This window comes from Stegodyphus dumicola, chromosome 3 (genome assembly GCF_044657685.1).
Source record: "Stegodyphus dumicola isolate Sdum_Otavi_A_Nest chromosome 3, ASM4465768v1".
NCBI classification, from domain to species: domain Eukaryota; kingdom Metazoa; phylum Arthropoda; class Arachnida; order Araneae; family Eresidae; genus Stegodyphus; species Stegodyphus dumicola.
Genome location: NC_140770.1, coordinates 266,328,540 through 266,350,760, shown reverse-complemented (window position 1 = coordinate 266,350,760; position 22,221 = coordinate 266,328,540). Strand labels below are relative to the sequence as shown.

General features: G+C 30.1%; 1 protein-coding gene across 2 annotated transcripts in view; it reads right to left on the bottom strand.

Moving 5' to 3' along the window:
- Positions 1–22,221, bottom strand: part of row (zinc finger domain-containing protein relative of woc) — a 236,958-nt gene that overhangs the window by 110,303 nt on the left and 104,434 nt on the right. The window contains exons 17-21 of one of the 2 annotated variants that reach the window (XM_085814104.1): positions 13,304–13,341; positions 11,062–11,098; positions 8,597–8,688; positions 6,228–6,341; positions 3,094–3,274 (exon numbers count right to left, since the gene is read on the bottom strand). In XM_085814104.1, coding sequence (XP_085670230.1) covers positions 3,094–3,274; positions 6,228–6,341; positions 8,597–8,688; positions 11,062–11,098; positions 13,304–13,341 — 462 coding nt within the window. The remainder of the gene's footprint in view (positions 1–3,093; positions 3,275–6,227; positions 6,342–8,596; positions 8,689–11,061; positions 11,099–13,303; positions 13,342–22,221) is intronic. The other variant, XM_085814106.1, reaches the window with a different exon arrangement.

Below are 22,221 nucleotides of genomic sequence, written 5' to 3'. Positions count from 1 at the left end.
ATATGTTAAATTTCACTGTTTGCTCTTGTCATCTGAGGGCAGATGACTATGTCGTATGGCCGAATTATATGGGAACTGTAACTGTAACTAAGATTATGTATGAGCGTCATCTAGATTAGGGTGTGGTCAGATGAGATGAGACGTGAACGATAGTGAGGACAGACGTGTTCAAAATGTTTTGACGATTATTCTTTTTAGTTTTCTTTTCATTCTAATGTAAATAAAAAAATCCTAGTTTAACTTCATGAGTTGTAGTTATGCTTATCATCAATCCTTCCTCATATATGTAACATGCATTAATTTCTAAGCAGGAATTTTATTTATTTCCTTAAACTGTATTTTGTACTTTTTCTTGATTTTCTTCATAAATTTTATTTCTTTCTTTCCAGCAATTCACTTACAGATTTTCTGATCAAAAGATACTCATATGAATTTTGCAGACATAAAAATATAACAAGCATTTTAATTAATATTTGCTTTATAAATAAACTAAATTTTAAAAGGAAATAATGTTTTTTTTTACTACTTAAATGTAAAATTCATATTCTTACGATGGCACTCTATTATACACTAATATATAACGCAGAACTAAAGAAAATTATTTAATAATAATTTCTTAACCCCTTAACTGCACTGCCACGGAAAATGTACAAGATTCATTTCCCAGTGCCATGGTTTTTCACACAGGCACACGTAGTTATGCGATGTATTAGGGGGAAAATAAGTGCAAGTTTTACTTTCTAAAAACTGTTTACTTTCACAAAATAAAGAATAAAAGAAGAAAATAAATGCACAAAATTTAATGTTTTGAGTAAAAGTATAATAAAAAGATGCAAGTATAATAAAAATTATATTTTTATAATAAAAAAGATCCCTAAAATGGAGTTTTGATAAATTCATTTTTAGACCAGTAAAGTGTAATATCAGGTTTCAGTGTTATACCTTGTGAAATCAGTATGCCTAAAAAACATATATTTCTTCTGAACTGGTTGAATGCCATGATTTTGTTCTTGATTTTTCGTTTGCAAGGTGTTGGTTCGTATACTCATCTATAAAACGGTTAGTTTCAGTAACAATATGAAGCACGAGCAGTTCATCAAAAAATAACTTGAAAAAGATAAATGGGTTTGAAACATCGTTATATCTTTCTTTATTCCTGGAACCTACTACAAAAAAAAAACCAAAATGGAGGACACAGAATAAAAAAAAAAAAAAAAAAAAAAAATGTTTTACTTAAATAAAACCAGCCAATACCGCGCAGTCATTACTTTCACCACTTTAGACACACCCCTCTCTCCAATTTCTCCCCACACATCTCTGAAATAGTATCCTCCTTCGCATACTTTGTCAAGGTCATTGTGGTGTTGCATTCCAGAGCTTTGTGAATAATTTTACAGGTAGCAGCGCAAAGCAAATGGTGGTAGTTTAGAATGGTGCATATATATACGCCCGGGGCAGTTAACGCATCGGCTGAGCAAGGCGTATATATACGCCCGCGGCAGTTAAGGGGTTAATCTTTTTAGGAAATCACAACTGATCACATAAGATCACAGCAAACATACATAAATTAAGCATTAAAGAAAGTGCATAATGATAAAAAACTAACAACCATAAACAGAAGCCTTAGGTTGCTGGAGTCTCAGTGGTTGGAAAGGATACATGTTCTCCGAGCAGTGCATAATGCAAGCAAGGTTAATTGTTCCATTTGTTACCATTGGCATGTGGCTCATAGCAATGAAGCAATCAAATGTCATTCAGCCAGTGAGCTACTCCAATGGATGCCAAAGTGACATTATAAATACAGATAGAAGTAGGCAAGGACACTAAAACTTCACCATTGATTGCAAGGATATAATCCTACTAAAATAATTGTTCAGCTCCATTTCAATTTTAACGGAGGAAAGAGGTAAGAGGCCTTGGTCAGATACCAAGGCCTCTTACCTCTTTCCTCCTACCACCAAACCACTCGAGATGGTTTTGGGCTTGTCAATATTTTAAGTGCCCTCATACTACACAGACACTCATGCTACACTTACAAATCTCATTTCTTCCCTAGGATTTGACCCAACAACATGGCAGACAACATGGTTAACCACTACACCAATCAAGGCAAAAACATCAGGACAGAGCATTTGTTTCAAGTGTACAACATTACAACACTGCTTTCCACCATTTACGATAATCTGATAATCATCTATAATTAGGCAAATGCTGCTCCAAATTACTGCCAGACAACAAGTTGACTGGGTCTTTAATACAGAAGGTCACCCTATTGCATACTGAAGATCAGCAAGATAACTAGCACCAAATGCAGAGTGTTTGAACCAATCAACATGAAATAATATCCAGTATATTTGCAAGGTTTCTAATGATTAGTTACAGTTGGTACCAATGATAACATGTAAAAGCTTAATGATGAGTTATACAGCACACAGATATTGATTTTGCTGAAGAACACCCCACAACATTCATATCAGACGTCACAAAATGAGTAATCTTTTCTTATAACAGCTAGACACTCGTGATAATCCTCCATTCTGTTCCACATCCATAACAGAATCTAAAGTATAACAATTACATCCTTCAACTGCTATGTTACCCTCCTTTGAAACAAATTTTGGGTCTTTTTCAACAAGATTACACTCAACCACTTACAGCAAGGACCTTTTCAGGCTAATCTATAATGGCAATACCTTAACATATCCAGCCTGATTGACTCACCTTTCCTTGATTGAGACGTTAGGAACACGATGGGAAGTAACCTGCATGAACTCTCGAAAGTTGACAAGATGACCAATTAGTTAAAATTTGCCTGCAAGCTATAATACAGAATATTATCTATATAATTTAAGCATCTATGCCACAATAATAAGTTGTACCTAATTCTTTTGCTTCTATTGTGGATTTACAAGAAATCAATTTCTTTTCTTATTGATCTACTTCACATACCAAATTTCAAACTGCCTGGAAGAATTTCGCTTTACACATTTTTTCTTCATGAAAATATAAAAGTGTTGACAAGAAAATAATTGCAAAACATATCTTTTTTATTTTAAATTTCTAAGATATACATAAAATTTTTCTAAAAAATACCTAAATATAAAGCTTCATGGTCTTGTGAGGTGTAACTTTTTGAAGGATCTCTGACATAAACTCTTGGCATCCTTGGCAAAGTTTTCTGCAAAACTTCAATACTTGGATTACCAAATGATGGCCAATTCTGAAACTCACTGTCTAATTTTTTCACAAACTCTATTCGTTTATCAGGTACAAGCTAATAAAAAGAAAATAATAAACATTAAAATGAAGGTCAAGTTACTTCCGACACATAACTAAAAAAAAAAAAAAAAAAAAAAATTCTAATAAATTGACATATTATATGGAAATTATATTTAAAGAAATTTACTGATAACTTCTACATCTTACTCTGGGGTAGAGCAAAAGGAGAAAAACCTTTCCTAATGAAAAATGTTCATTACCTACAAAGACATGCATGCTAATATACACATATATATACTAATATACACACATATATTATCACTAATATAGTATCACTATAATATATCACTAATATAGTATCAGCTGTCATGAGACTGGTGACAAAGAACAAGTTGATTCGCTAAATTTTTGTCATGTGTACATTTGTCATGTTTTGTCATGTTCGCTAAATTTTTGTCATGTGTAAATCGTGTACTGAGCCTGTAGAATTAAGCCTGAATTCTATTATTTTAGTTATTTATCACACTTACATCTATTTCTTGCACATGCATGGACTTATCCAAGTCCTCAATATATGAATTCTCACATATACTTAAGGCTTATCAAGAGCCGGTGCTAGATATTTTACTGCCTGATGCAGTCTTTGCAGGTCCTAAATTTTTCTAACAAACCCCTCCCTAAGTTCTAAATGTTTGTCTATTTCTAAATTTTGGGTCCCGCTGCTTTCGCTAAATTCAAAAAATTTTGTCTTCTCTAGGTTCCAACACCTGGTGTGGCCATACAAGCTCTGGCACAGGGTCTGAGTTTATGTGAATAACAAATCAGTTAGTCTTAATTTAAATAGCACTAAATGTAATTCTTTGGCCTATGAGTATCCTTAACAAAATCTATTTTTAGCCATATGGGTAGAAATTTTTGTTAAATGTTTCCTTGTCAGCATTTCTTAGCGCAATAACTTAAATCTGTAATCACTGCCAAGTGTAATGTCAACAGAGAAGTTTACTATACTCTTTGTTATTCAATTACTATTGAAAAAAAAAAAAAAGTATTTCAAACATCGCTGCATGCATAAGTTGTCATGTGCTGATAAACATGCAACGATGAAAGCCAAATATAATAAATACTGATTCGCCAGGTTCGCGTCAGGGATATAAAATATTATATGGTGTTTAAAATCAACAATGTTTCTATGTAGAATTTTCCTTTTGAGATGTGTGACAAGCAGATATGCAGCTACAGAATCAAATTATTGATTGCACAAATTTATGCTAAAATGATTGTTTCTTCAATAATGAGGTATTTTATTTAGTGGTGAAGTGAAATTAAGAATCGGGACTCTCCGCATGTTTTATTATGGGGGGGAATAATATGCGAAGCTTAAAAAAGGTTGGTGGTGGTCCGGATTTTAGGTCAGTCCGGATAACTGGACGTCCGGATCTCGAACTTTGTACTTGTATATATATATATATATATATATTGTTTCAAAAGAATATAGTAAAGTTAAATTATGAATTTAACAAACATTCTCTATTCGTAAAAAGCAAATTTAAAGTTAATTAAACTTTAAATAAAATTGAACTACAAATAAATGATTAATTATTGCTGTGAACTAATCTACAATATCATTTACATTCTGAGAGCATATGTAAAGCAAGTGCAAGTATCAAAATCTATGAATATATAATAAATGTATAATTCCAATAAATTTTTTAATCCTAAAAATTTATAAAAATGCATAAGTGAATAATTGTTGAGCAGGCAGGAGACAGACTTATCAAGGGGAAGTTGCCTCCAAACCTAACTCTTCAATTATTCAATTTGTGTTTCATCATCCATGTATGCAATAAAAATTAAAGAAGAAATACATATATACATATATTTCTTCTTTACTTTTTATAATACCTTTCAAACAGAATTATCATAGAAGCATTTTTGCAACTGTTTTGTATAATACAGGAGTATTTTCATGACTGCAGATTAAAACTGAAATCTGTCATCAAACCCAAAAGAGAAAACCAATAATTCATTGCTACACTTCAATATTTATAAGCATATCTTTAAACATATGTATTTCAATAAACTAAGCATAAAGTAAATTAATGGAAACACAAATTAAATAAATAATTAGCATAATTAAGACACAATAACACGCCGAATAAATACTAATTCAGAAGACAAACAACAAGAATCAGCGTTATATTTACAAAATTTCCACAGGACTAGTTTCGATGGTTTTACCGAACCACCATCCTCAGCTGCAAAACCGCAAATGAATGCTGAAAATCTCAGCTGCAAAACCGCAAATTTTTTTTTTTGTTGTTGTTGTTGTTGTTGTTTGTCTTCTGTATTAGTAAATAATTAGCAGTCAAAGAAAGTACATTAAAATGGCAAATTCTTTCGGTTAACCTCCATTGCATCATCAAACAATTTTTTGCCTTCTAGATACTTTGATGCCAACACTATCAAGTTAGAATATTCTGCTAATTTACACAAGATTTAACTATTCAGCTCTTCGAATAGAGAAATTAAGTTTGGTTCTTGAATGAACTCTTCAGATGGAATACAATCCATAAAAATAACTGTGTACTAAAGATGCAATTAAAAAATATTTTTTAAATAGCCTATGACTACTTTTAAGAAAGAGGTAAAATGACTTTCTGACACTAACTTATTTATCCTATGAACATTTGTGTCAATTCAGAACTTGATATGATCATCCCAGTAACTAATGATTTTCTGCCAATCACTGAGCATTTAAGTTGCACAGAGAATTCATAATCAGCAACATTACAATTTCTGTATGCATAGTGTTGCTTTCCTTTGTTAAAGAAAAAGAAAGGTATATATGTACTAAATTATATTTGCCAACAATTTGTCCTCTCAAATTATTTATGAATACATTTTGCCATTTTCAAATTTTTTAAGCTTGGATATCTTATAATTTATACTTATTTTTTAAGAAGATATGTGAATAGCATTCACTTGTATTCAAAAATAAATACACTAACCTGAAATGGTACTTTCACATATATTTTTGTTGAAAGTTTTGATGCAATATTTGCCTTTGCATAAGTTTTCATTTCACTCGGATACATACATTTCAGTCCACCAGAATTGGACCTCTGGAATGAATTAAAAATTTATATACATGGCATGAATTTAAATTTATACACATATCTCTAAAATATATTTTAAACTTTAAAAAAATATGTGCCAAGATATGCAATATGTGATGTTGGAAATATCTTTTATTAATTCAAATAATGCTGTAAGTGTCCTTAATAATAAACTGGATGTACAATAAATTCAGTGCATTTTATACAAAATTATTAAAAGCTCCATGGCTTTCCAGTCTATTAAGCAATAACAGTTTGAAAGATAATTTATAGATATTACATCACGTTGAATGGCAACACTGGAAAATAATATTTGTAAAGTAATGGTTTAAGAATTTTGTAAAGACTATACTAAAAACTACTTAAATAAAAGTACACATAAAATCCAGCTTTAATTCTAGAATGCTGATTAAGAGATACATTAAAAAATACCATTATTATTTTCATGGTTTATTTTTTATCTACAAAACAAATGTAGGATACAGCCTTTGACCTTTACTGGAGTTTCAAAACAGTTGAAGATGAAAAATGGAAAATAGCTTTACAAGGCTAAAGATATCACTATAAAATTCTCATTTAAAATAAGAGATGAAAAAAGAAAACATGAAAATTTAATCACAGAATGAACACGACCTAGCAAAACAGACTAAAAACAAACAGACCTAGCACATTTCACTCACATGGGTTGAAGTTATCCAAAAGCTCCAGGAAAGTGTCTTAACTCCCTGAGTGGCATGATTGCCTTTATCCATTTATGGGATTTTTTTGTCACCTGGTATATATTAGTTAATAATTTAAAATCTTTTGCTTTCTTATTTTCTTTAATGATGTAAATATCATCTTAATAAATAGAATTCATAAGTACAGAGATGAAAATACATGCTTCATTCAATAAACAGTCCAAAAAGAATGTTTAAGATTTCTCTAATAAAGCTTTATGTTTATACCTTTAGTATTATCACATTACATGCCTGTGAGAAGAATTTATTAGTGAAGCTGGAAACATTTGAATCTACCTACCTATTAGATATCTGGCATGAAATTCAGTATTTGCTACAAGACCAACAAATACTTTCTACCCCAAAAACTTAATTATTCAAAACAAGAATGCATAAGTACATTCAAATTCTTGGAAATCTGCAAAACAGCCAGATTTGAGAACTCAATCAAAGTTCATTTTTACAGACCCAGAAATCAGCTAAACAAATATGGTGCTCTAGCTTCTTGATTTAGAAAGGGATCAATTTAGCTTAACAACTACATCATTTGGCAGTTTATCCTATTTCCTAAGCAAAACACAAGCACTTTACAGTCAGCAAATGGACAAAACTGTCTTTATATATCTCCAGTCATTTGTACCAACTAAATAAGAGAAATCCCCTTCCCTAAAAAAAACCAAATGAAAGAAAATTAAAAAGTGTTAAGAATGAATTGCATGATTTTTCAGAATTATGACAAAAAATTAAAAATTTTATGGCAATTGCTAAAAAAGTTAGCACAATTTAACTCTTTGAGTGACATGGTTTATCGGAACATGATTTGAAAACTTGCATTTAAATAATAGATTTAGCAAAATTTGCATAATTATGTAGTTTAGTCTCTGTATTTGCAAATTTTCATTCATTAAAATGATACTTACAGCATTAAAGAAAATAAGGAAACAAGAGCTTTTAAATTAACAACTAATATATACCAAGTGACAAAAACTCTCATCAACGGATAAAGGCAATCACGTCACTCAGGAAATTAAAACACTTTCATGGAGTGTTAGGATAACTTCAACCAGTGTGACTGAAATCAAGCAACCATCTAAAAACTGCTTTCAACTTTTAAGACTAAAACTCTCTCAGATATGATGGACAGATATTAATAATTTATCTAATGTTTAAACAAAGTGAATAATGCCCCAACAAGTAAGACACTGCATAACGCTTAAGCAAACAAAAAAGAGCAAATAAGAAAATTTTGATTAGAAAATGTACACATAGTATTAGCAAAAACTGAACAAAGTTAATCTCTGTTAATAAGCTTGATTTTCAAAACATAATTGAATTTCAGAACATGCTTACATCTTTTTTAAATGCATTTTGATATCAAGATAAATGTCACACATCTATTTCTAAATATAAAACATTGTATGCATGCGTACAATGAAAAAGTTACTTTTAATACACATTAAAAATACATAAATAAAGTTCATATATTTTTAGATACAGCTTAACTATATTCTGAACTACACAATGACTTGAAAAAGAACTAACCACTGACAGAGATTCTTTCTTCATACTAACATTTGAATTAATTTCCTTGCATGTTTCATCAGTATTTGTGGCACTTGCAGACCTTCGAACCTCTATTTTATAAATAAATATTTGTTATCATACAATACAAATACAGTTAAATACATATATAACACAGTATTAAAGTACACACAGCATATTAATTATCAGGATTTTACTCATGTCAAAAACAGAATAAAATTAAACTGCTGCAAATTTAATTGTGAATTTCTTAATTTAAATAATACACTTTAAGTATTTATTGAAGATTTAGAATTAGCTTTCTTTCTTTAGAGAAATATTACCTTAAAAATTAAATCAAAAGCCACTTAGGTTTCAAAATTTTTTTAAATAACAAATTTTCCAAATATTAGTCCAAAATGTTCTTTATATATCAATGAAAACGTATCCCGCAGCTTTTCTAACATTATCACAGGAAAACATGTTGGAAAATCTTTTACAAAAGTCATCCGCTTTAAGAGTGTAAAATTGAAAAATCTGATGTGTACACCACATGACTTCCTTGTGTGGAATATTAAATTATAGGCACTTCATTTAAGCTTATTTCCTCGAATTTAATTACAGATATATTTTTTATTCATTTAATTCTGTTTTCAGTTTGCGGCACGACAAAAAAGCATAAAACCTCAAAAAATCTTCATTAAAAATTGAAAAATATAGGAAAAAATAAAACACCAAACACAGTTAAAGCAATCAAGAAAAACAAATTTTTACAATTAAAATTAGACTTTCTAAGCAAAAATCAGTCAACGGGCAATATGGCAGATATTTCGGTGCACAAAATGAAAGTTTAATTTTCATCCCACTTTGCAAAAAGACACTGAAGGTGCAAAAACTGAATTCACTATTTTGCTAAGTTTCAAATGCACACAAACATGGCTGCTATGGCAAAAAAAAATTAGACATAGCTGCACTTAAACAACTTTTAAATTGTTGATAATTCTACAAATATTGTATACAAATTAACTAAAGGCACAAAAACATTAACCGGAAGATAAGAAAAACATAATTCAATCATTTTTAAAGCAAAAAATGCACAATTTACTATCATAAGAATTTTTAAAAATGAGCTCACTGAGCCAAGTAACAGAGTGGTATTATATACATATATAAATTATATAATATTGAATGAACTGAAATTCACTGAAATCAAAAACAAGTTTTCCTAATACTTGCACAATAGCTACAAAGTAAGATAATAATAATTTATTTAAAGAAATATTGATTATATTATCTTTTAATTTAGTAGAATGTATAAAAATGAGGTAACCCAGAAGTATGAAATTTTAATTCCAAAAATTGTTTTTTAAAAGGAACTTGAATGTAAATCATGAAAAAAAAAATTTTTTTTTTAAGGGGACTTGAATTTAAATCATGAATAACAAAAATTCAAACTTTGAAAAAGAATAAACCCAGTAATTATCGTCACTTTTGGTGCAGCCGATTGCATCTAAAACAGGAGGAGCACATCTACATGTTATATACAAAATTTCAACGCTCCGAGACCACTCATTCTGAGTTATGCGAAATACATATTTTATAATTCGTTTGGGGGGAAAAGAGTACATTATTCTGTCCTTACGTACAGATGTCATGCAAAAACATTGTTAAATTGCATTTGATAGAGGTCAAAATGGATATTTTCATTGAAATATGAAACCCAGAATTTTTCATGATTACAATACTTCCTTTACTTTGTATAAGGAAATAAAAATTATTTAACTGATATCAAATTATGCAAAATTTCCCCAATTTTATAATTTTCATTGTTTTAAATTAATTAAATTCTTAGAAATCAGATGATGATAAAAAAAAGTTTTCTATTTTTCATACATGTTGCTAAGAACAGGGATGGAGGGATTAAATAGATTTAATTAATCTTAGATAATTAAAATAATAACAGATGATAATTAATCTCAGATTTATTTTTTCAATAACAGAGTATTAAAATAAAAATTTTGGTTTTCAGTATTAAAATTTTCTGCAAAATGTAAAATACTGAAATTCCAAAGCATCATAAACTATGCAAAAATGTGTTTCCAATTAAATGAAAAAATAATATTTTCCCATATTAATTAGTTTAAAAAAGATACTGAGCAAGTCTTCAGTACTAGAAACTAATGAATGTGAAAGTTTTTAAATTCGCTTTAAATTTTATTCACTGCAAGAATTCACTTTAAATTTTATTCGCTGCAAATTAAAATTCGCTTTTTCAGTTTATAAATTCCTTATTCTACTCAAATCAAAACTGACAATATACATGAAAGACAATAATCTGCTCTATTAAGGTTCAAACCATAATTAGGTGATTTATTATACAAAAATGAATTAGAAAACTGATCTGATTTCAAATAAATTTATTAAGATGGACAAAATCTCCATATAAAAATTGCTGAGTATGTTCAATATATCTGCATTATACATACCTTTTTTAGATTGTATATTTTTTAAATTCTGATCCACCTAAAAAGAATAGCACATTGATCAAATTTTCTGTTTTATGTTTAGAATATTCTACAAAATATTATTTTCAATATTAACAGATAAAATAGAGCACACTTATTCTCAGATAACATATAGAGATTTTAAAAAAAATAATAATAAAGCCTTCTACACCATCTAATAATGAAAAAGTTTCTTATTTTGATTGTAATTAAATTTTGCTTGAAAAAAAATTTCAAAAATCTGGAACTGAAATTTATTTGAACTCAAAATTTGTAGGCATAATATTTTTTATCATTTAAATTTCCAAATTGCACATACAATTCATAACCTACTTCATTAAATTATCTACTTTAACCAAATGCTTCTGAAGTGAATAGATATACTGAAGTGAATATATCTGAAGTGAATATACATACAAATCAAAATAAATTAATGAGTTATTTAGTGTACTAAAATATCCACTATGTCAAAAAAGTGTTCAGGAAAGATAAGAATTATTAAACATATCATGAATAAGAATCCCCAGATAAGAAAACGTAGAAATTTTATATCTAGGACAGCTAAATTGAGCAGAGGAAAAAGCAGAAAAGACATAACAGGCAACACAATATAAAAATATGAGAAAAACAAAGGCCAATAAAGATAAATTCATAAATTAATGTATGATTGATAAATATCATAAGTATATAATAAAACAAGCTTGATAAGATTTCTTGACAAAGGTAACATTCCAAGTACTAGAGATTATAGACAACGAACCCTGCAACTATCTTCAACAGACATCCAGCTATGATAGCTGGTATCAGGAGACCACTGGCCGGTTAAGACCACTGAATACTGGCAGTTTGACCTGCTTTGGGTTCTAACAAAGGTGAACAGGCTTGTTGCATGGTCATTTTTTCTATGTTCCCCATATGTAGCTAGTTCCCCCCCCCCAGAAAGTCCTCCGTGAAGGCATACCTTTTCTTAGGCAGATAGCCCTTGTCACTTTATCATATAAAGAATAACCTAACCTTCTTTCATCATAAGACCACCAATACGACCAGTATTATTGAGAATACCGAAATGACCAATACATAAACATCAATAGTTATAATATTATTCTCTATGACAATCACTTGCTAATCCAACCGAGACCATCAAATCTGTATATAAACGGGTCAAATTTCCCTATCAAATTAAAATGTTTCATATATTAAAAAAATAAGATTGATTCTTACTATTGAACTGATTTACTATAACAGCAAAATTACTTTTTTCTGAAAACAGTAATTAAATCGTTTCTGAATCCTTAATTTTATAATTTTTAGCATGGTATAATTTGTCACAAAATATTCATTTGTCACAATTTGTCATTCATTTGTCACACTATATTAAGAAAGATTTTTAAGCATATTTTATTTTTTACTTTTTAGTTGATTAAGTATAATAATGAAAGAAAAAACTATTTTCTGAATGAAGGAAATTATTTCCTTGAACCTACATAATAATAAAATATGCAATTTTCTTTCTTTCAAAGTCTGTGATTTCCAAGTGATATAGCATAACCTTGAAAGGAACAAAACACACTGCTGAAACTTTGTCATGACAAAATAGGAAAGTTTTGCATGATAAAATAGGAAAGAAATTCATTAATAACTTTTATCATTCTATTAAAACAAATAAAAAGTTGGTTTTATAATCTGGGAATACATCAATACACTATGAATAATAGTTTTTAACATTAAAATATTGTGTAATAATAAAAAAATCAATTTATTTTAGAAAACTTCTCCAAAAACCAATAAATTATGAAGAGACTGGGAATAATTTTCATTAGGAACATTAATTTTGATTTTTTCAATGGTACAAAGTTCAAAATTCTTAAATGATTAGTTTGGTCATTAAGCACAAATATATGCTAAGACTCCACAGAATAGCCTTTCAACATTAAATAACTGAAACATATATGCATATCAGATTTTGAAAATACAACAAGCAATACTATACAAATATATATTACAAACACATGCAGTAGGTGAAATTTCACGAAAATCAGGTCACTGATTACATGATCCGATACAGGAAGAGAAACTACTTTAATAAAACCACATAATAATTCATTTAATGCCACAAATTTACATTACAGATTACTTTAAAAGAAGGAAGCTAAAACAATCCATATAACTGCAAAATCAGCCACTAATGAACAATACTCCTTATTACTAAATGAACTGTACTTACCTCGCTTATTTTTTGCCTCAACTCTATAAGTGATCCATCTGGAATAAAAAATAATAATAATAATAATAATAATAATAATTAATTAAAATATAAAGAAAAGAGATTTCATTATAATTTTACTTGAATTATAAAAACAAACAAGTGAAAACAGACCTTTGTTATCCAAAATAAGTAAAATAATATTACCGTAATTTCCGGAAGTAACACCGCGGCGTTTACGTGTTTAAAACTTAAATTTTCAGCAGGTGCGGCGTTTAGGTGCACTAAAAATAAAATATTTCCTATGATGGTCATTGTACATAGTTTGGATGGCCTTGTCGTGCATAGACTGGTGCTGTTCCCACACAAAAGACCACTCAGTTGCTTTTTGCGAACGTTATTTTTACATTCTTTCCCTTGAACGGACCTACATGCCTTATTCACCCTAAACGAGATCTCAGAACAATAACATTCTTCCCCCTTTCAAATCAACATTCTCATCAGTTCGAATAGTCTCTTTCCTCTTCCATTCGATGAATCTTCCAGGACCCATCCTCTCCCCACCCCTGCCTTTTCTGCAATTTTTTTCAAAGGCGGACACGATTCAAAGGCGGACTCCACCTGCCTCGCAATAACGAACTCTGACGTATTTCCCCTTCAGCATGAATGGATTTTTCTTGGCATTCTGCCAGATACATATCCCATCAGTTTGAGTACAAGTACTTGTTGGATAGTTTTTAAGTAAGAAGGGAGCGGAAAATTTTTGAAAATGTCCCTAAATGGCACAGAAGCTATACTGCTGGTTTTCAGCTTAATGTAATTTCACGTGCTGAACAAATTGGAAATCGAGCAGCAGCTCGAGAGTTTGAAGTGGACGACAGATGTATTCGACGTTGGAGAACTGAAAAAGAACTTCTTAAAAATATGCCACAACAGAAACGAGCCAAAAGAAGTGGTACTGTAAGGTGGTCACATCTAGAGGACGACCTTGCAAACTGAATAAAGGAGCAACAAGGAAAGGGAATGGCAATTTCAACTGTAAAAATTCGCTTACAAGCAAAATTTATAGCAAAACGAATGAACATAAATGATTTCAAAGGAGGCGTAGCAGATTTATGAAAAGAAAAAATATTTCTGTGCGTACTAGAACAACAGTCAGGCAACAATTACCAATGGACTGGCAGGATAAAAAGTCATCTTTTCTAAAATATGTGACAGCTATTATTGACAAAAAAAACTTCTTCAGTCGCAGATAATAAATATGGTTGAAACGCCGTTAGCTTTCGACTCTCCTGCAAACAGAACTGTTGATGAAACTGGTGCAAAAACTGTATCTGTGTTTATGACGAGGCATGAAAGAACGTTATTTACATGTGTGTTAGCTTGTGCCGCAAACGGTGACAAGCTAAAGCTGATGATCATTTTTAAACGAAAGACTATTCCGAAGGGAGATTTTCCTAATGATGTAATTATTTGTGCAAACGAGAACGACTAGATGTGCGAAGCAATCATGCAGGAGAGGCTGCAAAAAGTTTGGCAGTGTCGTATGGGATCTTTTTTCCAACCAAAGGGGTTATTGATAATGGATTCCATGCGTGCTCATTTCTTTAAGTCAGTGAAAACCAGATGTCAAAAATTGTCTACGACTGAAGCAATAATTTCTGGTGGTTTGACAAAAATCTTACAACGGTTAGATTTGTCAGGTATTAAATCCTTCAAAGCTTAAGTCTGAAAGCGGTGGGAGTGTTGGATGAGTGAAGGATTGCATACATAAACCAAAAGCGGTAAAATGCGTAGAGCATCTTATGAAGAAATTGCAAAGTGGGCAGGAAGTGCGTGGAAATCGGCAGAAACATCGTAAATAATAGCAGGGTTCAAAGAAGCTGAAATTATATCCTTAGATAAAGAGACTGTAAACCAAGAGGATGAATGTGACGATCTGGAAGACTTAGATCAGGATTTAGTAAATCTTTTTAACACGCGGGAAAGCGCGTGGGGTGTATCATACCCCATCCTACATAAAAGTGGAATATTCCTAACTTGTGAAACTGAAACACTGTGCCGCATTCAGTAGCTGAGTTTCTAGTTGTAGTTGACTTTCAGAACCGCTTTTTCTTTGCCTGTGTGTTTCAGAAAAAGATTTATCAGTATTTTGTTGGAACTGGGGTATGACACACCCCCCGCGCCTGTGCGCATAAGTGCTTTTCTGACTGAATATTTAGTTCAGAAATTTATTTCTACAGTGTAACAGTAAATATTTCTACTCACAAGTGATTTTAAAGTATTTGACATTAAATTCTTAAAAATTTATAACCGCATTATGGTACAAAGAATGACTCCCTGTGAATTGGAGATGCAACGCCTGCGAGATTTATTAGAAATATTTGAAAGCGATGAAGATTGCATTTCGGAAACTGAAGATGAAACTAGGAATATTATCTACACTGTTTTGGTTTCGAAAAAGATAAAACATTAATTCCTAATGTTCCTAAAAAAGGAAAAACTGTTCTTATGCTTTCAACATTATAAAACGATCATACTATAGATGATACTATTGGAGGAAATAAAACGTAAGGAATTATATGTTTTTATAATATGACTAAAGGAGCAGTGGATATGGGAGATGAAATGTTAGCCAATTATTCAATTGCCAGAATAACCAGGAGGTGGCCAAAGGTAATTTTCTTTCCTGCACTGAATGTTGCTGTAATAAATGCTTGAATCATATTATATTCAACTGCTAATCCACCAACTAGAAACAGAAGTCTGTTTTTTGAAGGACTTAGCATTACAATTAATGAAAAAAAGTATTGAACAAAGATCAGAGATTAATACTTTACCAAAAAAACTGACGTACTGCATGCAAAACAAAAGCAGAAGTTTCGACGAAGAATTAAAACGAATACATAAAATTAGAAACAACTAAGTGTGAAAGATGTGATAAATTGCCTGTGCGCCAAGGACAGAAGAACGTGAATGCAATGTTTAAAATGTGAAAACATTCTGCGCCAAGAACACATGAATGTATTTCGTTCAAAGTGTAAGGAAATAAAATAAGCATTGTGTATTAGAAATGCAATCAAACTTAGAGGCATGATGTTTATTTTTTTATTATTTTCTTTTATCTTAATTTTAACTCTAAGATTATTTTGGAAATTAATTTTTTGAAACCCAATCATTATTACAAATATGGACTTCTTTAGTGGGTAAATATAAGTATATACGTGAAGGTAAACATATTTTCCACATTTCTTACCTTTAATTTATTTTTGAGTTATGGTTTCATTTCATGCATTTTTCTTGACTGGTATGTCATATATCAGGACTTAGGTTGAGTTTTTGCATCTATACGGCCGACGACGATGTCACGCGCAATTTAATCTATTGCGGCGTTTCTGTGTAATTTTAATTTTTTTCCCGCCATTTTTCTCGAGTGCGCCATTTATGCTGATGCGGCCTTTCTTCCGGAAATTACGGTAATGGAAATTTGAAAACTATTAAAATTCTCAATGATTTAAAGTATTTCATTGACATTTCTAAAGGTCACATTATTAATACCTTCATGACATTTTAATAAATAAGACAAAGAATAATAAAACACTTGATCCTTAACAATCATTAATTCCACATCAATAATGATAATAAAAGCACATGAAAGAAAAGGTTACAAGAAAAGAAAAACATTTAAAGGAAAGAAGAGGTTACAAGGCCTATAAATTTCAGAAAAATTTTGCAATGAAGAAACATTGACTAGAAATCAATCATCAATTTCAATGTAAAAAAGCTAAAATTTGGTTTTGGAGGAAATAACTATTTCTCTCCTGCAGTTGCAAATGATTTTTTCTTAATTGGAAATATAAGTATTCATTTCACAAAATTAAAAAATCTGATGTGGACACCACATGACCTCCTTGTATGGCCTATTAAATTCTACACATTTTTTGCTATATTTCATTTAAACTTATTTCATTTGAAAGTGAGATATGATCCTCCAGTTCTTTACTAAAGTAGACAGTTACACAGTTGCTGAAATATTCGTTTTTATTAACATCAACTATTTTTACAATTATGAATCCAACCTCAAAGATTAGAATAGAGTAACAGTTCCTTTATTACTTATTAAATAAATCGAAGGCCTTTTATATATCTAAAGTTCTTTATCTATTTTTATCTATGTTTTTTAAATTATTATGATGTAACCATAAACAAATGAAAAGAAAAAAAAAAAAAACTTAGAAGAAACTTATTAAATTTTCAATTTTGATTTGTAACATGTTTTTACCGAGTTTAAAATGAGTACAGTGTGGTGGTATTTTTATCTCTGTATATTTATTCTAAGTTTGTAACACTTGTTACTACAGTTTGTAAACTTTCAGTAGGTCTCTCGACTCGTCTATATTTTGGTTTCAAAAGAATGGCATTCAAACTTTTACGTAAAATTCCCGAATAATGTGCAATGTTTGTTCCTCCATCAGTATATAATATAGATATGGGCTTTAAAGACACAGAATCTTTGTCATTGTTGAAAGTATTTTTTATAAACAGGAAATGATTTTTATTCAGTAGCCCTGAATCACATCTATCTTGTAATTCCCGTAAAGTCATTCTCCTATTCATGCCATCACTTTCTATTTCTTCATAAACATAAATATCTCTTGAAGCTGCAATCGCTTTTATATGTGCTTCATTTCCCCACGATTTAATGCCTGCAGTATTATTTATTAATTCTTTTACACTTGCATATTCGAACAAAAAAAAGTCATTCTATCAGGGTGTTCAAAGTATAACCAGTTTTTGTAAAAAATATAACAGCATAACATTCTAATGCATTCATGTAATTCCTGTGTCCCAAATAAGCATAACGATAATGAATGGAATAAACATGATACGTCACCTTCTGTTTTCACTACTGAGAAATTTTCTGTTAAAGCATCATAAATTTTTTTGTTTCGTTGGAAATCAATAGGGTGAGATTTTAATTCTGAAGGATTTTCTGTCAGAACACTTCGTTTTATCATTTCCAGGAAGTATTCGTATTCTAAAAATATCGTTTCTGAACGATTAGAATAATGCTTTTTAGACAATGTTACATTTATTTTATGAATTTCTGACAGCATTCTATCAGCAATTTGTAAAATTGTTTCGTCTAAATTTATAAGTCCAACCACATTTAGTTCAGCAATTTCTTTTAAGGTACTAATTTTATGATTACTAATATTAGTACTACAATTAGAAACTGTATTTTGTATTATTAATGGTGCCTGTTCATTTTGTGCACACATACGATTATTGCTTTGTAAATTAAACTTTACAAATATTGGCTTATGGTATGAAAAGTATGTTTTGTACACACCTGTTGTCAGAGGCACTTGTAGAAAATATAACAAGTTGCGTATTTAAATCTGTAGTAGGTACATCAGTTGGCAATACGGATGTCAAGTTATAATTGTTAAAAATGTTAATTATATCAAATTTTCTTTCACATCTCATATCGAAGTTGAAATCACCAATAATTATTAATTCTTTTTTATTTTCATAATAAAAAGCTTTATTTTGATTTTCCTGTATTTCAAGTACATGATCCAGATATAACACATCAATTCCTTTTCTTGCAAAACAAATAACACCTCTTGACAAACGATGTATGTTGAATCGAAATATTTCAACGAAATTAGGAATTTCAAATTTGTCAGTTGATTTTGAGAGTGTTTCCGCAAATATTAAAATATCACATCTGCGATACCACTCATCGCTTAATATTAATTCAAATTTGGTCGACAAGGAGTTGATATTTTGATACATGACCGTAATTCCATTAACTACTTTTAAATTATCAAATGATAATTTCAGTGTTTTTTATGTTCATAATCTATGTAATTCTAACAAAACTGGATCATTTGATTTAATTAATTTTGGGGTTTTAAATGTACCAAAAAAATATATAATCCAGATAACTTTGTAACTCTGCTTAGCGCCACATATAACATGGGACGTGAAATTCTGTTTGATTTATTAAATGCATATTTCTTTGTAAGTCTGACCTTGGCTTTTGTGTATTGTCAAAGCATCCACAGGTACTACTGGAAATTGTTTTCTTAATATTTGGTACTGTAATTTATTTGAAATATTTAGAGAAATACTGGTTTTCCCAACTAATGTTAGATTGGTATCAATATTTTCGGATTTCATGTAGTCTTTGTACAGCAGCCTTGCTTTTTTACCAACAGCGTTCGATGCAAAGTCTATCCATATTATACACGGATCCGTAGAATTTGAATTAAATGTTATGTGCTTTAAGCAACCACAGGCTCCATTCACAAGGCTGTCTTCGATATCAATATTGCTAGTTATCATATATTTAATAAATAATTTTAATCTTACACTAACGGGTAAAACATTTGTCTCAATCATACTTTTTGTTTTTAATGATTCTAGTACACGATTTCTACTTGTATCTGATAATTTACCTAAAATCGTATTTTTGCTTCACAAATGTATTCTGTGCCTATTTGCTTTTCTATTTTCATCTGATTATAAATATCGACGTTAACATTTTCCGCAAAAAAACATATTGCACTTTCAGGAACATCTGATTCTTGAACCTCTCTTGATTTAAGTAGTTCTATATCCTTCGCAGTCATTTGGCCTACAGCCAAATTATTTAAAGCGTCAATAAAGAGTTTTTCATCTTTTTGTCTAATAATTTGCGTCAGTTCAAAAAATTCAAAACTTTTCCATAAAGGATTTATGCTAAAAAGCCTAAACATTTCATTATTTTTTGATATTTTATAAATAGGTCAATCGATTACAGGTGGTAACTGATTCAAATCACCAACTACAATAACTGATAAGTCACCAAAAGGCTTATTTATTTCTCGTATTTGTCACAATCTGGTATCTACACGACTTAAAAGTGTACTACCTACCATTGAAATCTCATCTATAATTAATAATTTTAAATGGAACAATTTTTCTCTAATATTATTTGCTAAATCAGCAGATAGTTCAGGCATTTGGCCACCAAACTGTACTACGGGTAGAGCAAAAGCAGTGTGTAATGTTATTCCATTTATTAAAAAGGCAGCTTTACCAGAAGGGGCACATAATAGAACAGCTAATTTATCTTTCTCAGAACCAGGTAAATTGTCATGGTAATTAGTAATCATTTGGTAAATGCATTTAATTATTGTAGATTTTCCAACTCCAGCTGAACCGCTTAAAAATATTTTTAATGGTAATTTGCGTCTTTTGAAACTATTCAATACGTGCATCACAAAGTCTCGTTGCAAATTATTCAACTTCGACATTATATTTAACAGTTCTTTAGGTGATACTCGTTTAGGGCATATAAAACGAATGTAAAATTTATCTTTACAAATTTCTTTTCCATCTTGTTGTAAAATATCAATTTGCTGGTGGCCAGGTAATTCTTCAGCTAAGAAATTATTAATTTCTTCATCTTGTACGTGCTGAATTTCATTCTGAACATTTTCTAAAGCTCTAATACATCATCCCCTATACCCGAATATTTTTGTCGATTGTGTTTGATTATTTCTATATTATCAAGGTAAGCGTTTTCCGTATCCACATTTTCTACTTCATAAGCTTCATTTCTGAAGGGCAAAAATAACAGAATTTGTTCGAAATAATAATTGAACGAATCTTGATCTAACTTATACTGTCTGTATCTAATAATTGACACTTTTTCTTTTGGTCGGTATTCAATTAATTCATCATCAATGCCATTACTTCGAATTTTTCATTTTGAATAACTAGAAACAAAATCTGCTAAACATGTTTTTTCTAGTGTTGGCGGTCTATTGGCATATTTTGTTATGATGGTATCCATGAATATTTCATTGGATTCAGAATTCAACTTTTGTAATTCAGTCGGACTTTTTAACATTAAGGCGCATTCATTTATTGGACTTGTGTTAATATAAATTGTTTGTCTACTGCTTTTTGACAATGGCAATGATAAAACGTGATATGCCGCTTCTTGTGCCGACATTAAATTGTTATTCAAAAAAACGTTAGTAATTTTTCAAAATTTTTCTTTTACACTGATATTACCACTGTTTACATCAGATTCGGCATCACATAAAAGTTTAGACAGACCAGCATCTACTTTTCCAACGTAGTTAATTATGTACGATGCTATTCCATATTCTTCTAAAACAAACTGTGTGTCTATGTTAGCCTAAAATAAATGTAATATGGTTTTATTATAGCAATTAATATTTACTTCTAAACTACTATGTTTTAAAAATACTTGTGGTTTTTTTAATGATCTCCTTAAAGCTACAACATACTGGTCTTCGGTTATTTTTTAATTTTATTAAAATATCTTCAAAAGAAACAAGTTCTTATTTTTTTGAAAAATATAACATTAAATTTCGAATTTCAGACAAAGTTTTTCCAATTTTATCACTCTTATCATCATTATTTAACAGATCCAAAATCATTGTCCTATTCATAACAGGCTGTGGAAAATTAAATCGACATTTCATTTTACTTTCTGTACCTTTGTAAAATGTATGAGTATGTCTATGACGTTGAACTGCCATAAAAACATCATTTTCCTCATATTTACAAGTTATAAATCTATCTATAAATTGTATGCATTCTTTTACGCTTTCGCAGTTGGTTGGATCATATATGGGCGCATCTTTAATCCAAAGAAAAATGTGCTCATGCGAAGATCCACATACTTGAAATTTGACCCGTTCATAGCTATCTTCAATTAAATATTCATCAAAAACACTGTTATCCCACTTTAAAAGTAATATTAATTTATTTGCTATGTAATCGAAGTACCGCGCACAAGTTACTGGATCTCGCATAACTAATTCTGATTTTTCTGCGTCATCTAAATGTAATGCCTCTTCAATCGAAATTGTTTTTTTCATATTTAATGTACTTAAACACTGTAATAATTC